The sequence below is a fragment of the Phocoena phocoena genome, chromosome 2, assembly GCF_963924675.1.
Source record: "Phocoena phocoena chromosome 2, mPhoPho1.1, whole genome shotgun sequence".
Classification (NCBI taxonomy): domain Eukaryota; kingdom Metazoa; phylum Chordata; class Mammalia; order Artiodactyla; family Phocoenidae; genus Phocoena; species Phocoena phocoena.
The window spans coordinates 30,820,457-30,843,305 of NC_089220.1; the positions used below are offsets into that span (position 1 = coordinate 30,820,457).

At 35.9% G+C, this 22,849-nt stretch overlaps 1 protein-coding gene across 2 annotated transcripts in view; it reads right to left on the reverse strand.

The window, feature by feature from the left end:
* The window catches only part of PCNX1 (pecanex 1), a 167,401-nt gene that overhangs the window by 63,194 nt on the left and 81,358 nt on the right, over positions 1 to 22,849 (reverse strand). The window contains exons 7-10 of one of the 2 annotated variants that reach the window (XM_065872992.1): positions 16,925 to 17,015; positions 15,370 to 15,427; positions 13,357 to 13,559; positions 7,552 to 7,705 (exon numbers count right to left, since the gene is read on the reverse strand). In XM_065872992.1, the coding sequence (XP_065729064.1) occupies positions 7,552 to 7,705; positions 13,357 to 13,559; positions 15,370 to 15,427; positions 16,925 to 17,015 (506 nt within the window). Of the gene's footprint in view, positions 1 to 7,551; positions 7,706 to 13,356; positions 13,575 to 15,369; positions 15,428 to 16,924; positions 17,016 to 22,849 lie in introns of both variants that reach the window. The other variant, XM_065872991.1, reaches the window with a different exon arrangement.

Here is a 22,849-nt window from a genome sequence, read left to right on the forward strand (position 1 = left end):
ACCCCTGAGGGGTGGCTGGGGGAGGGAAGGAGTTCCTACACCCAGCGGGACACACCCACAGTTAGGGGTCCAGCAGCAACGGGGGAGACCCTGGGAGAGAGAGTGGGGGAGGTGCACGAAGGAACAGAAGGGAACAGGGCCAGTGCTTTCCCTGTCCACTTAGGCACTGGGAAGCCTGTTGGGCTCCAGGACCTAATGCTCTGCCCTCAGAGCCTCCCTCCTGCCATTCAGAGCCCAAGCCCCACCCCTACACTCGGAGACCCCTCCATCGAGCTGGGCCTAAACCCCACCCACACACCCTCACTCAGGGTCCTACCTCCAAACTCCGGAAGCCCACTCTCCAGAAGCTGTCCTTTCCACATGCTGCCTCTCCCCTTCTGCCAGGTGCTAGGCAGAGGCCCCGCCCCACACCTGAACGCCACCCTGCCTAGGCCCCGCCCCACGCTCAAACATCAACCCCCCCAACCTACTATGTCCCACCCCACCCTAAACCCAACCCCTGCCTAAGTTCCACCCCCCAACTAAACTCCACCCCCACAGACAAGGCTTTTTTTCTTTTCTTTTCTTTTTTCCTCTTTTAGATTAGGGATCTGTTTTACCTTGTTGATTCATTGTTGTTGATTTTTTAATTTTTCCTAATAAATCTTTTATTTTCCTAATTTTATTTTATTCTTTATCCTTTGTTAGTGATCTCTCCTTTTCGCTTGTGCCCTCCACCCTTTTTTTTCTGCTGTGATTTTATTTTACCCTGTTGCAGTTGTTTCAATTATACTTTTATTTTTCCTAATATATTTTTTAACTTTCTAATTTTATTTTGTTTTTTATTCTTTGATATTGTACTGCTCCTTTTTTTTTTCTTTCTTTCTTCCTGTTTTTTATCTCTTTTTTTAACCACGCCACGAATTTTGTGGGATCTTGGCTCCCAGGCTAGACGTTGGGCCCAAGCTCTTGTGGTGGGAGCTCTGAGTCCAAACCACACTAACAGAGAACCTCAGACCCTAGGGAATATCAATCGGAGTGAGGTCTCCCGGAGGTCTTCATCTCAGCACCAAGACGCAGCTCTAGCCAACTGCCTGCAAACTCCAGTGCTGGATGTCTCAGGCCAAACAACCAGTAAGAAAGGAATACAGCACCACCCAACAACAACAAAAAAAAGCAAAAAAATATGTTACAGATGAAGGAGCAATGTAAAAACCTACAAGGCCAAATAAATGAAGATGAAATAGGTAATGTATGTGAAAAAGAATTCAGCGTAATGATAGTAAAGATGATCCAAAATCTCGGAAACAGAATGGAGAAAATACAAGAAATATTTAACAAGGATTAGAAGAACTAAAGAGCAAATAAACAGTGATGAACAACACAATTACTGAAATTAAAAATACTATAGAAGGAACCAATGACAGAATAACTGAGGCAGAAAAAAGCATAAGTGAGCTGGAAGATAAAATGGTGGAAATAACTGCCAGGGAGCAGAATAAAGAAAAAAGAAGGAAAAGAATTGAGGACAGTCTCAGAGACCGCTGGGGAAACATTAAACGCACCAATATTCGAATTATAGGGGTCCCAGAAGAAGAGGAGAAAAAGAAAGCGTCTGAGAAAATATGTGAAGAGATTATAGTTGAAAATTTCCATAACATGGGAAAGGAAATAGTCAATCAAGTCCAGGAAACAAGGAGAGTACCATACAGGATAAACCCAAAGAGAAACACGCTGAGACACATATTAATCAAAATACCAAAAATTAAATACAAAGAAATAATATTAAAGCAGCAAGGGAAAAACAACAAAAAACATACAAGGGAATCCCCATAAGGTCAACAGCTGATTTTTCAGCAGAAACTCTGCAAGCCAGAAGGAAGTGGCAAGACATATTTAAAGTGATGAGAGGGAAAAACCTACAACCAAGATTACTCTACCCAAGAAGGATCTCATTCAGACTCGTTTGAGAAATTAAATCCTTTACAGGTAAGCAAAAATTAAGAGAATTCAGCCCCACCAAACCAGCTTTACAACAAATGCTAAAGGAACTTCTCTAGGCAGGAAAACAACAGAAGGAAAAGACCTACAAAAACAAACCCAAAACAATTAAGAAAATGATAATAGGAACATACATATCGGTAATTACCTTAAATATAAATGAATTAAATGCTCCAAACAAAGACATAGCCTGGCTGAATGGATACAAAAACAAGACCCGTATATATGCTGTCTACAAGAGACTCACTTCAGACCTAGGGACACATACAGACTGAAAGTGAGGGGATGCAAAAAGATATTCCATGCAAATGGAAATCAAAACAAAGCTGGAGCAGCAATCCCATTTCAGACAAAACAGACTTTAAAATAAGGACTATTACAAGAGACAAAGAAGGACACTACATAATGATCAAGGGATCAATCAAAGGAGAAGATATAACAAGTGTAAATATTTAGGCACCCAACATAGGAGCACCGCAATACATAAGGCAAATGCTAACAGCTATAAAAGGAAAAATTGACAGTAACACAATAATTGGAGGAGACTTTAACACCCCACTTTCACCAATGGCCAGATCATCCAAAATGAAAATAAATAACGAAACACAGGCTTTAAATGACACATTAAACAAGATGGACTTAACTGATATTTATAGGACATTCCATCCAAAAAAACAACAGAATACACTTTCTTCTCAAGTGCTCACGGAACATTCTCCAGGATAGACCATATCTTGGATCACAAATCAAGCCTTGGTAAATTTTAAAAAATTGAAATTATATCAAGTATCTTTTCCAACCACAATGTTATGAGACTAGATATCAATTACAGGGAAAAAACTGTAAAAAACACAAACAGGTGGAGGCTAAACAATACAGCACTAAATAACCAAGAGATCACTGAAGAAATCAAAGAGGAAATCAAAAAATACCTAGGAACAAGTGACAATGAAAACATGGTGACCCAAAACCTATGGAATGCAGCAAAAGCAGTTCTAAGAGAAAAGTTTATAGCAATACAATCCTACCTCAAGAAACAAGAAACACCTCAAACAACCTAACCTTACACCTGAAGCAAATACAGAAAGAACAAAAACACTCCAAATTTAGCAGAAGGAAAGAAATCATAAAGATCAGATGAGAAGTAAATGGAAAAGAAATGAAGGAAACAATAGCAAAGATCAATAAAACTAAAAGCTGGTTTGTTGAAAAGATAAACAAAATTGGTAAACCATTAGCCAGACTCAACAAGAAAAAAAGGCAGAAGACTCAAATCAATAGAATTTGAAATGAAATAGGAGAAGTAACAACTGACACCACAGAAATACAAAGGATCATGAGAGATTACTACAAACAATTCTATGCCAATAAAATGGACAACCTGGAAGAAATGGACAAATTCTTAGAAAAGCACAACATTCTGAGACTGAACCATGAAGAAACAGAAAATATGAACAGACCAATCATAAGCCCTGAAATTGTAACTGTGATTAAAAATCTTCCAACAAACAAAAGCCCAGGACCAGATGGCTTCACAGGCGAATTCTATCAAACATTTAGAGAAGAGCTAACACCTATCCTTCTCAAATTCTTCCAAAATATAGCAGAGGGAGGAACACTCCCAAACTCATTTTATGAGGCCAGCATGACCCTGATACCAAAACCAGACAAAGATGCCACAAAAAAAGAAAACTACAGGCTAATATCTCTGATGAACACAGATACAAAGATCCTCAGCAAAATACTAGCAAACAGAATCCAACAGCACATTAAAAGGACCATACACCATAATCAAGTGGGGTTTTTGCAGGAATGCAAGGATTCTTCAGTATATGCGCATCAATGTGATACACCATATTAACAAATTGAAGGATAAAAACCATATGATCATCTCAATAGATGCAGAAAAAGCTACTGACAAAATTCAACACCCATTTATGATAAAAACTCTCCAGAAAGTAGGCCTTGAGGGAACCTATCTCAATATAATAAAAGGCCATATATGACAAAACCACAGCCGACAACGTTCTCAATGGTGAAAAACTGAAACCATCTCCTCTAAGATCAGGAACAAGACAAGGTTGCCCATTCTCACCACTATTATTCAACATAGTTTTGGAAGTCTTAGCCACAGAAATCAGAGAATAAAAACAAATAAAAGGAATCCAAATTGGAAAAGAAGAAGTAAAACTGTCACTGTTTGCAGATGACATACTACACAAAGAAAATCCTAAAGATGCTACCAGGAAACTCCTAGAGCTAATCAATGAATTTGGTAGAGTAGCAGGATACAAAAGTAATGCACAGAAATCTCTTGCATTCCTATACACTAATGATGAAAAATCTGAAAGAGAAATTAAGGAAACACTCCCATTTACCACTGCAATGAAAAGAATAAAATACCTAGGAAAAAACCTACCTAAGGAGGTAAAAGACCTGTACTCAGAAAACTATAAGGCACTGATGAAAGAAAGGAAAGACAATTCAAACAGATGGAGAGATACACTATGTTCTTGGATTGGAAGAATCAACATTGTGAAAATGACTATACTTCCCAAAGAAATCTACAGATTCAATGCAATCCCTATCAAACTACCAATGGCATTTTTCACAGAACTAGAACAAAAAAATTCACAATTTTTATGGAAACACAAAAGACTCTGAATAGCCAAAATAATCTTGAGAAAGAAAAATGGAGCTGGAGGAATCAGGCTCCCTGACTTCAGACTATACTACAAAGCTACAGTAATCAAGACAGTATGGTACTGGCACAAAAACAGAAATATAGATCAATGGAACAGGAAAGAAAGCCTGGAGATAAACCCACGTACATATGGTCACCTTATCTTTGATAAAGGAGGCAAGAGTATACAATGGAGAAAAGACAGCCTCGTCAGTAAGTGGTGCTGAGAAAACTGGACAGCTACATGTAAAAGAATGAAATTAGAACACTCCTTAACACCATACACAAAAATAAACTCAAAATGGATTAAAGACCTAAATGTAAGGCCAGACACCATAAAACTCTTAGAGGAAAACATAGGCAGAACACTCTATGACATAAATCACAGCAAGATCCTTTTTGACCCACCTCCTAGAGAAATGGAAATAAAAACAAAAATAAACAAATGGGACCTAATGAAACTTCAAAGCTTTTGCACAGCAAAGGGAACCATAAACAAGATGAAAAGACAACCTTCAGAATGGGAGAAAATATTTGCAAACAATGCAAATGCAAAGGATTAATCTCCAAAATATACAAGCAGCTCATGCAGCTCAATATCAAAAAAACAAACAATCCAATCCAAAAATGGGCAGAAGACCTAAATAGACATTTCTCCAAAGAAGATATACAGATTGCCAACAAACACATGAAAAGATGCTCAACATCACTAATCATTAGAGAAATGCAAATCAAAACTATAATGAGGTTATCACCTCACACCAGTCAGAACGGCCAACATCAAAAAATCTACAAACAATAAATGCTGGAGAGGGTGTGGAGAAAAGGAAACCCTCCTGCACTGTTGGTGGGAATGTAAATTGATATAGCCACTATGGAGAACAGTATGGAAGTTCCTTAAAAACCTAAACATAGAACTACCATATGACCCAGCAATACCACTACTAGGCCTATACCCTGAGAAAACCATAGTTCAAAAAGAGTCATGTGCCACAATGTTCATTGCAGCACTATTTACAATAGCCAGGACATGGAAGCAACCTAAGTGTCCATCAACAGATGAATGGATAAAGAAGATGTGGCACATATATACAATGGAATATTACTCAGCCATAAAAAGAAACAAAATTGAGTTATTTGTAGTGAGGTGGATGGACCTCGAGTCTGTCATACAGAGTGAAGTAAGTCAGAAAGAGAAAAACAAACATCATATGCTAACACATATACATGGAATGTTAAAAAAAGAAAAAGGTTCTGAGGAACCTAGGGACAGGACAGGAATAAAGACGCAGATGTAGAATAGATATCTAGTGGGAAGCAGCTGCATGGCACAGGGAGATCAGCTTTGTGCTTTGCGACCACCTAGAGGGGTGGCATAAGGAGGATGGGAGGGAGACGCACGAGGGAGGGTATGTACATATGCGTATAGCTGAGTCACTTTGTTATACAGTAGAAACTAACACAACACTGTAAAGGAATTATACTCCAAAAAAGGTGTTAAAAGAAAGAAAAAGCAAAGGAACTGGGAAAGGAAAATATCAGAAGATGATGATGTGCCATTTTCAGAATGTGCCCAGCTGCCTGTTAGATATATTAGGACTACAGCTTTCAAGAAAGGTGAAGACTGTGACATAAATCTGGACATAATTCATATACAGGGGCAACAAAGTAATAAAAGAGGATGACTTCACTGGCAAGGAATTACAAACTGAAAAGAGGGCCAAATAAAACCCTAGAGAGTTCTTGTAAATTAAGAGGTAGTCAAAAGAACAAAGAGGCATCAACAAAGGAAAATAAAGTTACTTGCAAAGTAGCATAATCATGAGGGTAGTATAAAGTAACAGATCGGCAATGAGGAAAACATAAAAATGGAAGGAAGTATTCACAGGTATTTAAATGATGCAGCACTCACAGAGAATGAAGACTAAGAACATAGATTTGGCAGTTAGAGATTATTAGCCCACAAAGACTGTAATTTCAAAAATGTAACGAGGAAAAGAGTATGGATGGATCTTGAAGAAATGGAGCAGTTGACAAAGGTGGTTTGTTCCAGATGTCTATAAATGGAGAGAGAAAAGAGAAAGGATAGCTGATGGTATAAACAGAACTAATCAAATAGTTTTCAGGATGGGAAAGGGTTCTGCATGTTAGTATGCATCAGGCAAATAACCAGTACTGGCTAAGAAAGGAAAGAAAACAGTCCATGTTTCCAGTGCACACTGATGTGGCATGGAAAAGTGAAAAATTTGGTATTTGATTCTCCCATTTATGGAAAGCTTAAAATTGATAACATTTAGTATTTTAGAACCACTATTTAAACAAAAGCAAAGGGACACTGATCTTCTGCTCTCCGTGTCCACAAAGAATGTATATGCTAGTTTTGACATTATTCTATCTACCAATGATGGATCTTAATAAATTTCACCTACATAATAGAAGACTTAAAATATGAGAGTAGGACAGTTTTATTTTCTTTTAATTTATCAAATGAATTTCAAGAACTCGAATTCTTGGGAATTCCCTAGCAGTCCAGTGGTTAGGACCTGACACTTTCATTGCCAGGGTCTGGGTTCCCTGGTTGGGGAACTAAGATCCAGCAAGCCATGTGGCATGGCCAAAAAAAAGAAAAAGAGAGAGAGAAAAAAAGAACTCGAATTCTTATTTTTTTATTTTAATACAAAAAAAGTTTTTAGGAAGCTTCATTCATATGTCATTATTTTTTAAAGTTTACATGTCCCTTTTGTTCCTTTCCCAATCTTAACGTAAACGTCCAAGGAAAATAAATCTAAAATTTATATTCCTACTATAATTCAATGAGTGATACAAAACCTTCTGCTTTTTAACATAACTATGATGCTAAAGTCTGAAGAGAAGGGAGATGCTGGTACCTTAAGTAGTGAATATTGACAGCTGGCTATGACCAGGCAGAACTGGAAGACCCAGATATCTCTGAAGAAGCCTTGTATGAGAAGAATAGATCCCAAAAAAGCCACAAGAATAGCCAGGATGACAGCTAACACATTTTCCAGGATCTCACGATTTCTGTAGACAGAAAAATTTATGAGTAAGTATATCATCATTACAAGAAATTAATCAGAGTGCAAAAAGGGAAGACATCAATATGAAGTTCATACTATGCTTGTTAAGATTTATTTTTAGTACTGGGTTTGAACAAGCTTTTGGATCATACTGAAAAAGTATGTTCAGTTTAGATAGAAAACTGGCACACATTCTTATGTGCAAATAAAGCATGCTACAGTGGATTGTGAATTTCTTATTACAATACATAATACAGTTACAATTTCTATGTTACAACTTTACTCTTCTTATCATCTGCTTCTCTGTCAAGTTTGTTGCCAAATAACTGAACAACCTGAATGGCAAATAAAGGAAATATACAAAGAAACAAGTTCGAAAAACAAAATCTCAAAAGAGTTTCTAGAAAATTAAATTGGAAACATTTATATGACAAAGTTTGTAACCAAATTTTGATACCAAGTGGTTTCATTTCCCATGTCTAAATCACCTGAAATAATCAGAAATCTTACTAAAATTACTTAAACACAGGCTCTTACATATGTTGAGAATGAAGGCGGTGATAGACCATCAATGCTGCCTCTATCAAAGTTACTCAGACAATTCTATATTTTACTAAACTGACACTGTAAAAGAAGCAGTATGATGTTCAACATACTACACACAACAATGAAGATAATTTTTTTTTAATTTATTTTATTTTTGGCTGCACTGCACAGCATATGGGATCTTAGTTCTCCGACCAGAGATCAAACCTGCACCCCCTGCATTGGAAGAGTGGAGTCTTAACCACTGAACTGCCAAGGAAGTCCCTGAAGATGACTTTTATAAATCATGCCAAAAAATAAGAATCTATCTTACTTCTTGGGGATATTTGATTCACAAAATGTTAAGTATGTGCTAAAACTCTTGATTTTAAAGAATATTTACTGACACAAGAACATGCTCAGTACATGTGCTATACAAAGAAAGGAGGACACAAAACTGTATACGAAGATACAAGTTCTATTACTTAAGAAACATACATATACAGGTTTAAAAAGACAATATATCAATTGGTACTACTAATAATGGTTCTCTCTGGGTGGAAGGATTTGGGCTGGCCTCTGTCTTAAAATCTTTCTACATATTTAATAAAGAATTGTTTTCATAAACATAAGAAGATTTTTATTTCTTTATATTACATCAATGCCCAATTTATAATCAATTGACCTAAAAAATAAAATTCACAAACATCTCTGTACTATTTCACTTGATAGTTCTCCCAGATTAAAACAAGTTCAATAGTAATTTCAAATCAATAAATGAAACACTGGTATTTTCATTTGTTCTTAAATGGCAGTTGTGGAATTCCAGATTTGCCGAATCCAATGATCCCTGTCAGCCCTGTTAACACTATATTCTGTCCATGTCGCTTGTCACTGAACACATGCTCTCCCTTCGGCTTTTGTTAGTTTTTAATTTTGATGAATCCAATTTATCAATTTGTTTTTTCATTAATCTGTTTTTGATGTCACATCTGTGCAATTCTGCCTAATCCAGGGTCACAAATCTTTTCTCCTACGTTTTGCTTTTTTCTGAAGTTTATGTTTTAGATTTCACATTTAGGCCTATGATCCACTCTGAGTTAATTTTTGTAATATGATGCAAGGTAATAAAACAAATTCTTTCTTTTTCTTTTCTTCTTTTTTTTTGGCATATGGAAATCCAATGTTTCTAGCACCACTTGTTGAAAAGCTTATCCTTTCTCCACTTCACTGATTCGGGATATTATTTTGGCACTATCTAGGCCTGGAATTTTCTTTATGGGAAGGTGTTTAACTACAATGCCCATTTATTTAATAGATATAGGAACATTAAGATATTGTATTTCTTTCAGAACTTTGATAATTTTTATCTCTCAAGAAATTTGTCCACTGTCAAATTTATTTACATACAGCTGCTCGAAATATTTTATTATCCATTTATTACCTGTAGAATCTGTAGTGATATCCTAGCTCACATTCCTGATATTGGTAATCTGTAACTTTTTTTTTTTTGTCCTGATCAACCTGGCTAAAGTATATTACTTTAATTGAGCTTTTTGGTTCCCTTGATTTTCCTCTACTGTCTTCTGTGTCCTCACTGATTTCTGCTTTGCTCTTTATGATTTTCTTTCTTCTGCTTTCTTAGGCTTAATGTGATCTTCTTTTTCTAGTTTCCTAAGGGGGAAGGTGAAGTCATTGAATTGACTTTTCTTCTTATTCAGTGCTATAAATTCTTCTAAGTACTGTTAGTGGCATCACAAAAATTCTGATTGTGTTTCACTTTTATTTAGTTCAAAATATTTTCTAATCTCCCTCTTGATTTGTCCTTTGATCTATGAGTTATTTAGATGCATTTAGCTTTCAAATATTTAGGGATTTTCCAAGGTTCTTTTGTTACTGATTTATAATTAACTCCGTGGTCAAGGAACACACTATATAGGACTCAAATCCTTCTAAATTTGATCCTTATATTATGGCCCAGAATATGGTCTATCTTGGTAAATGTTCTGTGTGCACATAAAAGAATGTGTATTCTGTGGTTATGAGTGGAGTGTTCCATAAATATCAATCAACTTAGGTTGGCTGACAATTATATCTTTGTTGATTTTCTACATACTTGTTCTATCAATTATTGAGAGAGGTGTGTTGGATTCAACTATAATTGTGAATTTATCCATTTCTCCTATTTCTATCAGCTTCTCCTTCAAAGCACTGTTTGAGATGTAGAAACATTTAGGATGGTTAAATCCTATGCATTAATTGACCATTTATCATTATAAAATGACCTCCTTTTACCTTGGTAATACTCTTTGCTTTGAAATCTACTTTGTCTGACATTAATTCAGCCACTCTAGCTTTACTGTGATTAGTGTTGGCATGGTATATCTTTTCTGTTTTTATATTTAAAGTGCATTTCTTGTAGGCAGCAAAGAATTGAGTCTTGCTTTTTTTCTCCAATTTGACAATTTCTGACTTTTCCAACTATCATACTGTCATTTATCTTCTGTCAATCTGTTTTTGATCTCTTTCCTTTTCTGCCTTATTTTAGATTAAGAGAGTAATTTTTATGAATCTCTTTTATCTCCTTTATTTTTTTAACTTACTAGTTATAACTTTCTTTTGTTACTTTAGTAGTTGCTTTAGTATACATTTTATGACAGTCTACTTCAAGTGACATAGTATAAGTATACATACAGTATAAGCAACTTATATTTAATTCATATACAGTATAAGAAACTTATAGTAGTATACTCTTATATGCCCCTTCCTGTCCTTTATGCTATTATTGTCATGAATTTTACTTTTACTTATCTTATAAATCACACAATACATCATCATTATTATTATCATTATTATTTAAAAATTTTTTTGCTGTATGCCAGCATCTCACTGTTGTGGCCTCTCCCGCTGCGGAGCACAGGCTCCGGACACACAGGCTCAGCGGCCATGGCTCATGGGTCTAGCTGCTCCACGGCATGTGGGATCTTCCTGGACCGGGGCACGAACCCGTGTCCCCTGCATCGGCAGGCAGACTCTCAACCACTGTGCCACCAGGGAAGCCCCATTATTATTTTTGTTTAAACATCCAATTATGTCTCAAAGAGATTTAATTAGTAAGAAAATTTTTAATATATTTATTCATGTAGTTACTTACCATTTACAGTGATCTTTTATTTCTTTGGGTAGGTCCATATTTCCAGTTGGTATTACTATCCTTCTGCTTGAAAGACATCCTGTAATATATTTTGTAGTGTGGGTCTGCTTGAAAAAAATTCTTTCAGTTCTTCCTAGTCCAAAAATGTCTTTATTTCGTCTTGGTTTTTGCAGTTTTGTTGGCTACAGAATTCCAGGTTGAGTCTTTTTCTCCTTTCAATACTTTAAAAATGCTGCTCCATCATCTCCTCATTTGTATTTTTTCCAACAATAAATCTGATGTCTTCCTTATTCTTGTTCCTCTGTACAAACTACATCTTTTTTTTTTCTTGCAGTTTTTAAGATTTTATCACTGGTTTTGAACAATTATGTGCCTTAGTATAGTTTTTTTCATGTTTCTTGTACTTGAGGTTCATGGAGATTCTTCAATGTGTACATTTGTAGTTTTCATCAAATTTAGAAAGTTTCCCACCATTACTTCCTCAAAATTTTTTCTCTCTTCCTGTCTCCCTTGGTTTACTTTCATTTTGTATATTCTTTTCATTGGGGGATGGGAGTAGGAGAATGATTCTTTTTTCTTTGTTTCATTTTCAATAGTTTCTACTACCATGCTGTCAGCTTCACCTACATTTTCTTCTGTAATGTCTAATCTACCATTAATCTCATCCATTGTATTTTTCATCTCAGACGTTTTAGTTTTCATCTCTAAGTGTGACTTGGGTCTTTTTTTTTCATATCTTCCATATCTCTACTTAATTTTTATTAACATGCGAAGTACACTTATAACTGTCTAATGACTTTGCTAATTCTAATATCAGTGGCAGTTACAGGTTGGTTTCCTTACTTCCCTCATTATAAATCACATTTCGTCATTTCTTTGTATGCTTGGTAGTCTCCGACTGGATGCCAGATATTGTGAATCTTAACTTTTTATGTGGTGAGAATTTCTGGATTTCTACAAATCTTGTTGAGCTTTGTTATGCTACTTGGGAACAGTTTGATCCTTTCAGGTCTTGCTTTTATGACTTGCTAGGTGGGTCTGGAGCAGTGCTCATGCTAGGGCTAATTACTCCGCACTTCTAAGGCAAGACATTCCTGAGTACCCTACACAATGCATCATAAAGTATTAATTATTATGATGGGTGGGGATAGGCACTATCCCCAGCCCTGTGTGCCAGGCACTGTCCCTGTTTCTTTCACATCTTTCTGACCCTGGCTTCCTCATCTACATTCTCTTACCAATACTCTGCTGAACAGTTGAGGAGACCCACGAGAAGTCTCTGAGGTTGTCTCTCTGAGCAGCAATCCTCTCTCTCTGATGTTCTATCCTACAGACTTGAGCTGCTCTAGTCTCCCTGGACTCTGAGCTCCACCTCCTCAACTCAGGAAGTCTGCTGACTCTACTTAAGTACCACAGCCTGGGGACTCTCTTAAGACAGTAAGGTGGGCTCACATAATTTGCTTCCCATTTCTCAGGAATCACGGTCCTTTTCTGTCTTATTTCCAGTGTCTTGAAAACCACTGTTTCATGCATTTTATGTTTTTCATTGTTTCAGGTAGAAGAGTAAACCCAGTCTTTGTTACTCCATGTCAACTAGAAGCAGCAGTTGGTCACCAAGTTCATAATTGACTAATACTGTTTACTATTATACCTTTTATAGTTAGAGTCATATTACATGTAACCTTATGGTCATTAACACCTCAAATTCTCTGGCTTTTAAGTACAGCTGCATGATTCTTAATGATAAAAGCATTTTTTTAAATAAACATATTAAAATTGCCACAAAAAAAGCTTTTAATGGATTCGGGAGAGTCAATGTTTGGGAGCCTTACTAACTTAAATTTTATCTCAAGAGAACCAAAATAGAAAACACCTTCCAACATGGAAACCAAGTCAAATACTCAATGGGTAATTTAATACATTTCAATTTAAAAATAAAATCTGCATATATCTTTAATATCACACTATATTCTCACCTATCAAACAGGGCCAAAAGTGTGAGTCTGTCGAAGTTAACGCCGATCCACAGCTGGGGCAGGATCCAAAAGCGATAATAGTGTTTAACTTTTTGGGCAGCTTCTTCTGTTGGACCATAAGTAGCTGCCAAATCAGGGCTTAGGTCAATGTCTTGTTGCTCCAACAAATCTGTATCGATGGTCAATAGTCTGTTCAATCGAATCTGTGGAAGAGAGAGCTAAAAGAAAATCGGCATTGAAAGGCTTAAAGTATCTATAATCAAGTCATGCTTCAAGGGCTACGCAATCAGCTTGCAAATTATCTAAACCTCCTTAATTCTCTACACTAGTCCACTCTTGTGGATATTTTATGATTGTTAGAAACTACAGAAGGTGACAAAAGGAAGTGAACTACAACAAAGGCCTTTTGGAAAGATTTTACTAGGAAGTATTTGAAATTTTAGTATTTTATGATTGTATAGCTAGTGAATCCATTAAAATCACCAACAGGGAATCATTAGCGGCTTCCCTTCTCCCTACCCCTTCTCTTCTCTCATTAAGCTATGAACCTCACTACTGTGTCAAATCTAAGCTCCTCTGCACTGGATTCAAAGCCTTCAAATCTCAATTCTTCGTACAGTCTCTTATCACTGTTACTGCTGTTTTCAAATCCCTCCCACACTTCTTTATTTTTGTTTTGGCAGGCTGCTCATCTGAGGCTATACAGGATATTACCACATTACATTTGTTTCAGCTTTAACTCATCCATTCACCAGTTTCCCCTTCCTCTGAAAGAATCCAAAGTTTACTGCATTTAGCATAGCACTAGCCAGCATTTTGCTGTCTCAAGACTCTCATACCATTTAACAGTGGAAAATACTAATATGCGATTTTATATAAAGGACTTGGGCAAACATAGATTTTGGTATCCGCACAGGGTCCTGGAACCAATCCCCTGCGGATACCAAGGGATCACCGTAATCATTTCCCCATTTCTGCTTTCCTGTGGAGTTTCCAGGAATACACTGCAGCAGAAGAGTAGGGACAGTCTTTATTTTTCCTACACAGGGGTGGGGTATCGTCAAGAAAATATGTTTCTTATATATAACAGCCATTTCTGTCTCTAAGCATTGACAAATATCTCCCCAAACACTTTTTTTCCCTTATCCTCTATGCCAGGGTTTCTCAATCTTGGCACTACAGCTACTTTCAAGCCAGATAATTCTTTGGGTGGGGGCTACGCTTTCCACTGTAGAATGTTTTACAGCATCCCTGGCTTCCACCCACTTGATACCTACAGCATCCTCCTGGTTGTAACAAGCAAAAATATTTCCAGACATTGCCAAATGCTGAAAACTACCGTTCTGTGCCAATTCACATCTATGGTTTTAAAACCCTGCTCACAACTCATCATCTTCAGGAAGCCGCTAATAATTAATCTCTTTGGCACTAAATTTATCTACACGTACCTCATATCTCTTAAATATTGCTTATAAGGATTTCAACTGTTTCATCTTTTCTAACCTCGATATATATATTTTGATATACATCACACAAAGGCAGTGTTATCTTTTTAAAATATACCCACTGCTTCTCATAGGGCAATTTTTTATACAGCGATAACATCACTAAGTACACACACTGGTATATGAATAAATAATAGTTAACCAACAGTTAGTAGATAAGTACCTAATCAGTTAGCTATGTACCAAAATCATAATGTTCAAAATGAAGTTTTAAAATGGCACAGTTAAAAACGGCACAACCAGATTATGACACTGGTGAGTAAACAGACCTCTATGTACCCTCAAAAGTGTAATTACTGATTCATAAATAGCTAATTAAACATCACGGTGCTTTACGCTTGTTTGTTTCTTAACAAAGGACTTATGAGAAGAGATCCACTATGGGACAGCAAAGGTGATTTTGCCAGTTTTCAACAAAATTGATATGTTGTAACCTCATCAATCTTCTGATTTGTATAGCTACTTAATCTGAAAATACAGCATTTTATAAAAATAAAGGAAAACCTACCACATCATGTGGATAAAATCGAACTGAGGTAGAACTGGATACATGTGAATCCGTGTCACTAAAGAAAAATGAAGAAGACTTTAGGGAATAAACAGCTTGTCAAGTAGTAGAAAGAAAAATAAGTCTATTAACAATTACATGATACTTACACTGTCTACTTTTCCATGTAAAGTTCAAAGTGCAAAATCGAATTTTCCTAGAGCTGTGATTAGGAGCATAGCCTCTGGGTCAAAGTATCTCCTCAACAACTGAATGAGATCTTGGACAAGTTATCTAACCTTTTTATACCTCAGTTTCCTCATTGGTAACATAGGATAAAAGTACCTCTATCACAAAGTTCTTGTGAAAATTGTTTAAGAAAGCAATTAACATATTGCCAGGAGCCATAATAAATTTAACCTATGATATAATAGTCTAGAACGTGACAATTCAGTTTCCACAGTTCAGTCAAATTTAGATTTCAAAACTTAAGACCTTACCACATTTATGGTGTAAGGAATTGTTCTTATCTTGAACTATATTAAACATAATAAAGTGTTCCCATTGCTCCATCCTCCTATTGCTTCCACTGCTACAAAATCATCTAAACACTCCAATCATTTTTGAGGGGGTGAATTCTGAAACTGGACTAAAGGAGCTTTATTAAAGAGTACAGTTTCTGAAATGTTCTAGCTTTTCAGCATGCTAAGCTAAGTGATCACAAGACCCTATTGCTTTAAAGAGACCCTCAAAACTGAAAAACCTGCCCATAGATATGTAACATATAAATAGGTGTGTCCCACTATTAAATGGAAGTTCTAAAATAAGAATCAAATGACTCTTGTGGGAAAAAAGTGAGCTAATCAATCAACAGTGAATTTCAATGCAGCAATTTGAATAGATGAGTAAGATTAAAATTTCAGAAAAAAATTTAACACATTCTAAACTATAATTGATTATGTTATATGATCAAGATTTCTATTTCTTATTTGCTTTCCTCCTAACTTCTGTGTTATCTTACATAATTCCTTCCTGAAGGAAGGAGAGAAAAGAAACTAAATGCAACATATGACCCATATTTTAAGAAATTCCTCCTTCTTACAGCTGGTAAACACATTTTAAAACAAAATGAAAGATAATCATTTAAAAAGACACTTGACCAAAACCCTCACACAGAAATAAAAATTTGAAATTACACAAAGAAAGAGAATCGATGGGTTTGAACTTAGCTGTGTAAATATTTTTCTAATAAGTTTTTTCCATCATGCAATATATATACATAGTTAAATTTGAAATTGCGGGAAACCGCTGTCCCATGGTAAGATCTACAGGAAATTTTTACTTAATTTTTTTTTTTAATTCATAATATCTTTTGTTTTAAGAATAACAGCTTTCTTTTTTTCCACAGCAAAAAATTCTACTTTAATTCTTTGGTGACAAATGCATAATGACAATTTATTTAAGCCAATATAAACAAATGTTTTCAAAATAACTTTTCTATCTCAACGCTTACAAACTTTAAAAACGGCAAACATATGCAAGTACATACACTCTCCTAATATGACTTCACACATACCAGATATTGGATGCTCTTCTTGCTGCTGGTTCAAAATTCACAAGTGACATATCACAGCCACCAGTCTCATAAAGCGTAGAAGAGAACTTACCTAGCAAATAAATGATTTTTTTAAAAAAGCCATTAGAATACTCAGAAATTTTCCTTCATGAAACACTAATTTTAAGCTTGTTAAAATCTAAGAAAATGTACTATAACCTTCTTTTTCCAAAATATTTAAAAAACAATGATCTACATGTAATTCAGCATGATGTGAATTGAAAAGGAATGCTAAACAGTGGGGCAAAATGTCAACATACATAATCAGGTGTTACAAGTGATTTAAGTCAGCTTCCTAATAGCAGTCTCCTTCTCTTTTCTCCTCCCAGCACATTCTCAATTCAAATTATAATACAAACAAACTGAATGTTGTTTAAAGGTCACCTGACCACTACTTACAAGTGGTGAGTAGCCATTTGGAGGGCTGCTTAAGTTTTAAGATAGCTCAAACTGCAAGACAACAAATTTATGTGATTACCTTCAGAGTTTTTTGGTTTTGTTTTACTTTTAAGAAGAAATGAAAAGTATCAATATGGATCTAAGGAAGTTCAATGAATGAAGTATAATAATGTTAGTGACAAACTACAGTATTCAGTGAACATTAATAACTGTATGATTCTACAAGAACTGTATGAAAGGATTTAGGAACACCATTTTCTGTAGCCAAGTATCTACAGAACTGATAAAAGGCTTAGAAATTTTATTGGTTGCAAAGAATATAGGTTTGAAAAAAAAAAACTCTCTTAAAATGAACTGTATAACTTAAAATGATTTCTGATAATGGAATTTTAGAAACCTGAATACTGTGTGAAATGCACGCTGTACTTTGAAGATCTATGGTAAGCCGTATCAATGGTGGGTAGGGAGCATAAATAAATGAATATAAATTTCTAGTAGGACAATAAGATGAGGTATATAACTGCAACTGTTTGGATCTAGTCCAGACTGCCTTTTGAGTATTTATGAGGTTTTTGTTTTACTAGCTAGAACTACTGAGGTTATAAATATGAGAAATCTAAAGGGTAATTTCAACTTGATGACAAGGCTAAAAGATTTCTTTTCCATGACTACAGTGAAAACAGTATACAATAAGAATTTCTATTTAAGTGAAATCCTTGAAAAATGACAATAAAAGGCCCCCATAATATTCTAATACAACCAAGCGTTCACAGAACATTTCAACAATTACTTCTTTCGTCAAAAGGACTACAATCAGAAAAAGTACTTTATTAAACAGGATTATTTGAGTACTTTCTATGTCATAATATTTTATCCTATTATGAGCAATTTTTTTGGTCAAAATACTCCTGAGATAAATTAGGGGAAAAAGCATTCAATGAAATGCTCAGCTCATTTGCTGTTTTTCAAAGGAGGATTACTGAGCATGTAGATTATCTAAAACTCTGCTTTTTACCCCCGTCTTCTAGCCATGAGTTACTCACTCTTCGCACCTCTAACAGAAACCAGAGCAGGGAACTAAAATGAAATGATAAGAGTTTTTTGAAGTGATAGGGTGGGTTGCAGAAATTGTTAGTAAAGAAAAAAGTTAAAAACTGCCTTGACTGAGATTTTAAAATTATTTTTAAATTGTAACTTTTTATGCTGTGTTCTTTCCTTACTTATTAGCATGGATAATCAGAGATGGGCTGTGCTAAAATTAACTTAGATTAGCAGAAAAAAAGAAACACCTGATCAAAATCACAGATTGCAAAAATGCAGAATTATAAAACCATATTAAGTGACTCAATCAGAGTAACAGGGCTGGGCGGGCTTGTGTGAAATCCAGTAAGAATGGAATGCATAAATATTTGTGTTTATATCACATAATTTGTGTGTATTTTTGAAATAAGTTAATTCTATATTCAGTAGAATTTAAATTATTGGAGTATATTCTGAGTATTTAAGCATTCCATGGGATTTTTAGTAATATAAGTCCTGTTCTTGGGATATTAAAAATAATACATATTTATATGCAACTGAAATCAACTAAAATATTTCTCTTTGTAATTTTCAAACGAAACAGTAAAAGATGATTAGGTCATTACTGCAACTATGTTGTCTTTTATGTACAGATGCCTAGTATGAAACTTATATAGAAATGGGTGCATTTTAAATAAAAAGAACCCCCCCCCCAAGAGCTTTTCAGAAAGAAAGCTGGGAAAACTGAGTAGTTTTATTACTACATAAACCTACAACTACAAATCTACAACTCTGAATGCGTACAAACCACGGAGTAACAAGGAGTAAAATTTAAACAAGGCATAAAACATGTCTAAGAAAAGGGCAGTTATAATTACAACAAATGTGCGTGACTTCAACAGTGCTTTTTTTTTTTCCCTAAGAAGCATCTGTCTACCTACTAACTTTACAAACATGTCAGGTTCATAAAAACATACATGTCATATATCAGAACAAACTAACTTGGTATTAAGGCTTCACGGTGTAGTCCCAACTCAACTCCACCAAAAGAACAGATCCTATGTCCCTCTTACATCTTTGGGCTTGGCAGCTGACAGCACTTCAGAAGTAACAAATTTTATTCAGAAGATAATTCAGAAAAAAACTACACTAAAAAGTGTTTAGCTTAAGGTTTCAGAGAAAAACTTAGTAACATTTTAATATATGAATATAATAATCTACTAAAGACATCTTCAAAAATAACCAAAACAGAAATAAGTACATATTGCTATTGGTTTATAAAAATTAATAATATCTTAAATTGTACAAATCTTCTTAGCAAACCTAACAACTTGACATATACCTCATTTGCGATTAAAACCATAATCACAGTTAACCTTTCTGAACTAATAAGTAAATGTGCCCTTATTAATAACCCTATTTTAATAAGTATTCTGTATTTAGAAAAATACTTCCATTTAAATATTATTTCTAATGAATATTAACTGGGAAGAAGGTAAAACATCAATGAAATATGTCCTCCTCACATGCATTATGATTATAAACTAAGTTATCTCCTCATAATTCAACTCCCAGGTCATAACTAATTATCTCTAACAGTATGGCTCTGTCATGATTTTAAAAGAAAAACATTAATTTCTGACAAACAAGATTGGAGGCTGGAATTTCAGACTTAATAATGACATTGGCCATGATATAGCATCTCTAAGATAAAGAAAAGTTAAGGCACCTGGTATTTCTGTTTCAAATATTCAATAATGACTGCTATTGTCTTCAAAAATTCAATTTAATTACACAAAACCCTATTTTTCTTGAGGTGGGAGAATTTCCAGTAACCACAGGTCAATACATAAGTGATGAACAAGAAGATAAGTAAAACCGAATACTGATTTAAGGAACAAGGACACTTGAAGCATTTCCCTGAAGTCACAAATTCAAAATAAACACTGGGGACTTCCCTGGTGGTGCAGTGGTTAAGAATCCGCCTGCCAACGCAGGAGACAAGGGTTCGAGCCCTGGCCCGGGAAGTTCCCACATGCCCCGGAGCAACTAAGCCCGTGCGCCACAACTACTGAGCCTGCGTTCTAGAGCCCGCGAGCCACAACTACTGAAGCCCGCGCACCTAGAGCCCGTGCTCTGCAACAAAGAAGCCACCACGATGAGAAGTCCGCGCACCACAGCGAAGAGTAGCCCCTGCTCACCGCAACTACAGAAAGCCCGTGCGCAGCAACGAAGACCCAACGCAGCCAAAAATAAATAAATTAATTAAAAAACAAAAAACCAAAATAAACACTGGCAGAACACTGTTAAGACACAGAAATTAATGAGCTTCTCTAATTAGTCCTATCAATAAAAATCCTCACCACGTAGCACAAAGTTCAGTTAATATTGTGAGAAACCCTTAATGCATTCTTTTTTTTTTTTTTTTTTTTTTTTTTTTTTTGCGTTATGCGGGTCTCTCACTGTTGTGGCCTCTCCCATTGCGGAGCACAGGCTCCGGACGCGCAGGCTCAGCGGCCATGGCTCACGGGCCTAGCCGCTCCGCGGCATGTGGGATCTTCCTGGACCAGGGCATGAACCCGTGTCCCCTGCATCGGCAGGCGGACTCTCAACCACTGCGCCACCAGGGAAGCCCTTAATGCATTCTTAATGTCACTCTCATTTCACTTATTTATCTTAGAAAGAGGTGGTTACCAGAAGGACAAATCATCCGTAGGGTTCTTCCAATCTTCCTAGCACCAACGACAAAGAAGGCCTCTTACGTTTCTTGGACGATTTCCTTCTGTAGATCCCCACCCTACACCCCCATTCATTCTGCATTCTCCAAGCCTAACCCTGATACACTGCTTGACTTCTCACTTTTCTAGCATTGCTCTTAGCGCAAGGAGGGCCTACAAGAGCAAAGAGAGATGGAGACAAGGGAGGCAGCTTTACAGTGTTTTTAGAAGACAACTGGGGGACTGCACACATCTCTATGACGAACCTGAGTACTCTACGGAAAGTGTCTTTTTCTAGTGGTGATGAGTATTGGGCTCACAATGCCATTCCAGTGAATACATGACACTTCTGAGAGAGAAGGCCTTGACAAGTTCCAATTTCTTGGATAGCACCCCCCTTATTATGAGTGGTGCCTGTGAGTCTCTGAGGAAACATGAGTTTTCACCCAGACAGAAATGACTCATTTTACTGCTGCTTACAGGTTTACGGACCTGTTTCTCGCTAGACCAGGGATCAGCAAACTTTTTCTGTAAAGGGACAGATAATAAATATTTTAGGCTTTGTGGGCCAGACGGTCTCTGTTGCAACAGTTCGAGTCTACCATTGTAGCGTGAAAGCAGCCACAGAAAACACATAAAATAAATATTTACTTTATTTACAAAACAAGCGTCAAGCTAGATACAGTCACCAGGCCATAGTTTGCCAATCCCTGTCCTAGACCAAAAGCCTTACTCTTATAAAATCTCTTTAATTCTCGTGCTAAATGGAAATCAAGTCACTATATTGCTCCTGTTCAACACTGACAACCAGCCCTTCTTCCTAGAACGGGCAATGCTGTGCTAGGTTTTTAAAACAGGAGAAGAATAAGAAAAAGGGTAGAAACGAGAAGAAAGAGGTTGGTTTAGAAGAGAGCTTTTGAGTACTGGTAAGAAAAGACAGATAAAGTCTATTGCTTGGTAACAGTGAAAGAGATTCACATACTGATCTATTTTACTGCCATGGTCACTGTTCGCTAGTTCTGACTTAACACAACATGTCAGTTCAATAAGTGGAATCCCCAGATCAGGTGAACCTTCCAGAAGTGAATGTACAAGTTCATATTCTGATATAATTTCATCGTCTCACATCTCCTTCAAAAGGGCAAGTCCTCCTCATCTTGGTAAAATAATCCATAACAATGACATTGATGACATTACAAATGATTAGATAAATAAACAAAAAAAAGTCACAGAATGGGAGAAGATATTTGTAATTTGTATCTGACACATTAGTTGTATCTAAAATATCAAAAGAACTCTTAAATGTCAATAATAAGACAAACAGCTTGATTTTAAACCTGAGTAAAAGATTTGGACACACTTCACAGAAGATATATAATATGTATAGTCAATAAACACACCAAAGCATCCTCATCATCCCTGCTCACAGGAGAAATGTAGATTTAAGCCACAATGAGATATCGTTATACACCCATTAGGGCTAACATTTAAAAGGCCAAAAACAGCAAATGTCAGCAAGAATGGGAACAACTGGAACTCATACATGCAGGAGGGAATATAAAATTACTTTTGAAAACATTTTAGACATTTTATTCACAAGAGCCAATACCTGGAAACAACACAAACTTGTCCATTGACAAATGAATGAATATAAAATATATAGTAAGCTCATAGAATGAATACACAGCAACAAGGAACATACTGCTAACAACATAATGAATCTCAGAAGCACCATGCTAAGTGCAAAACT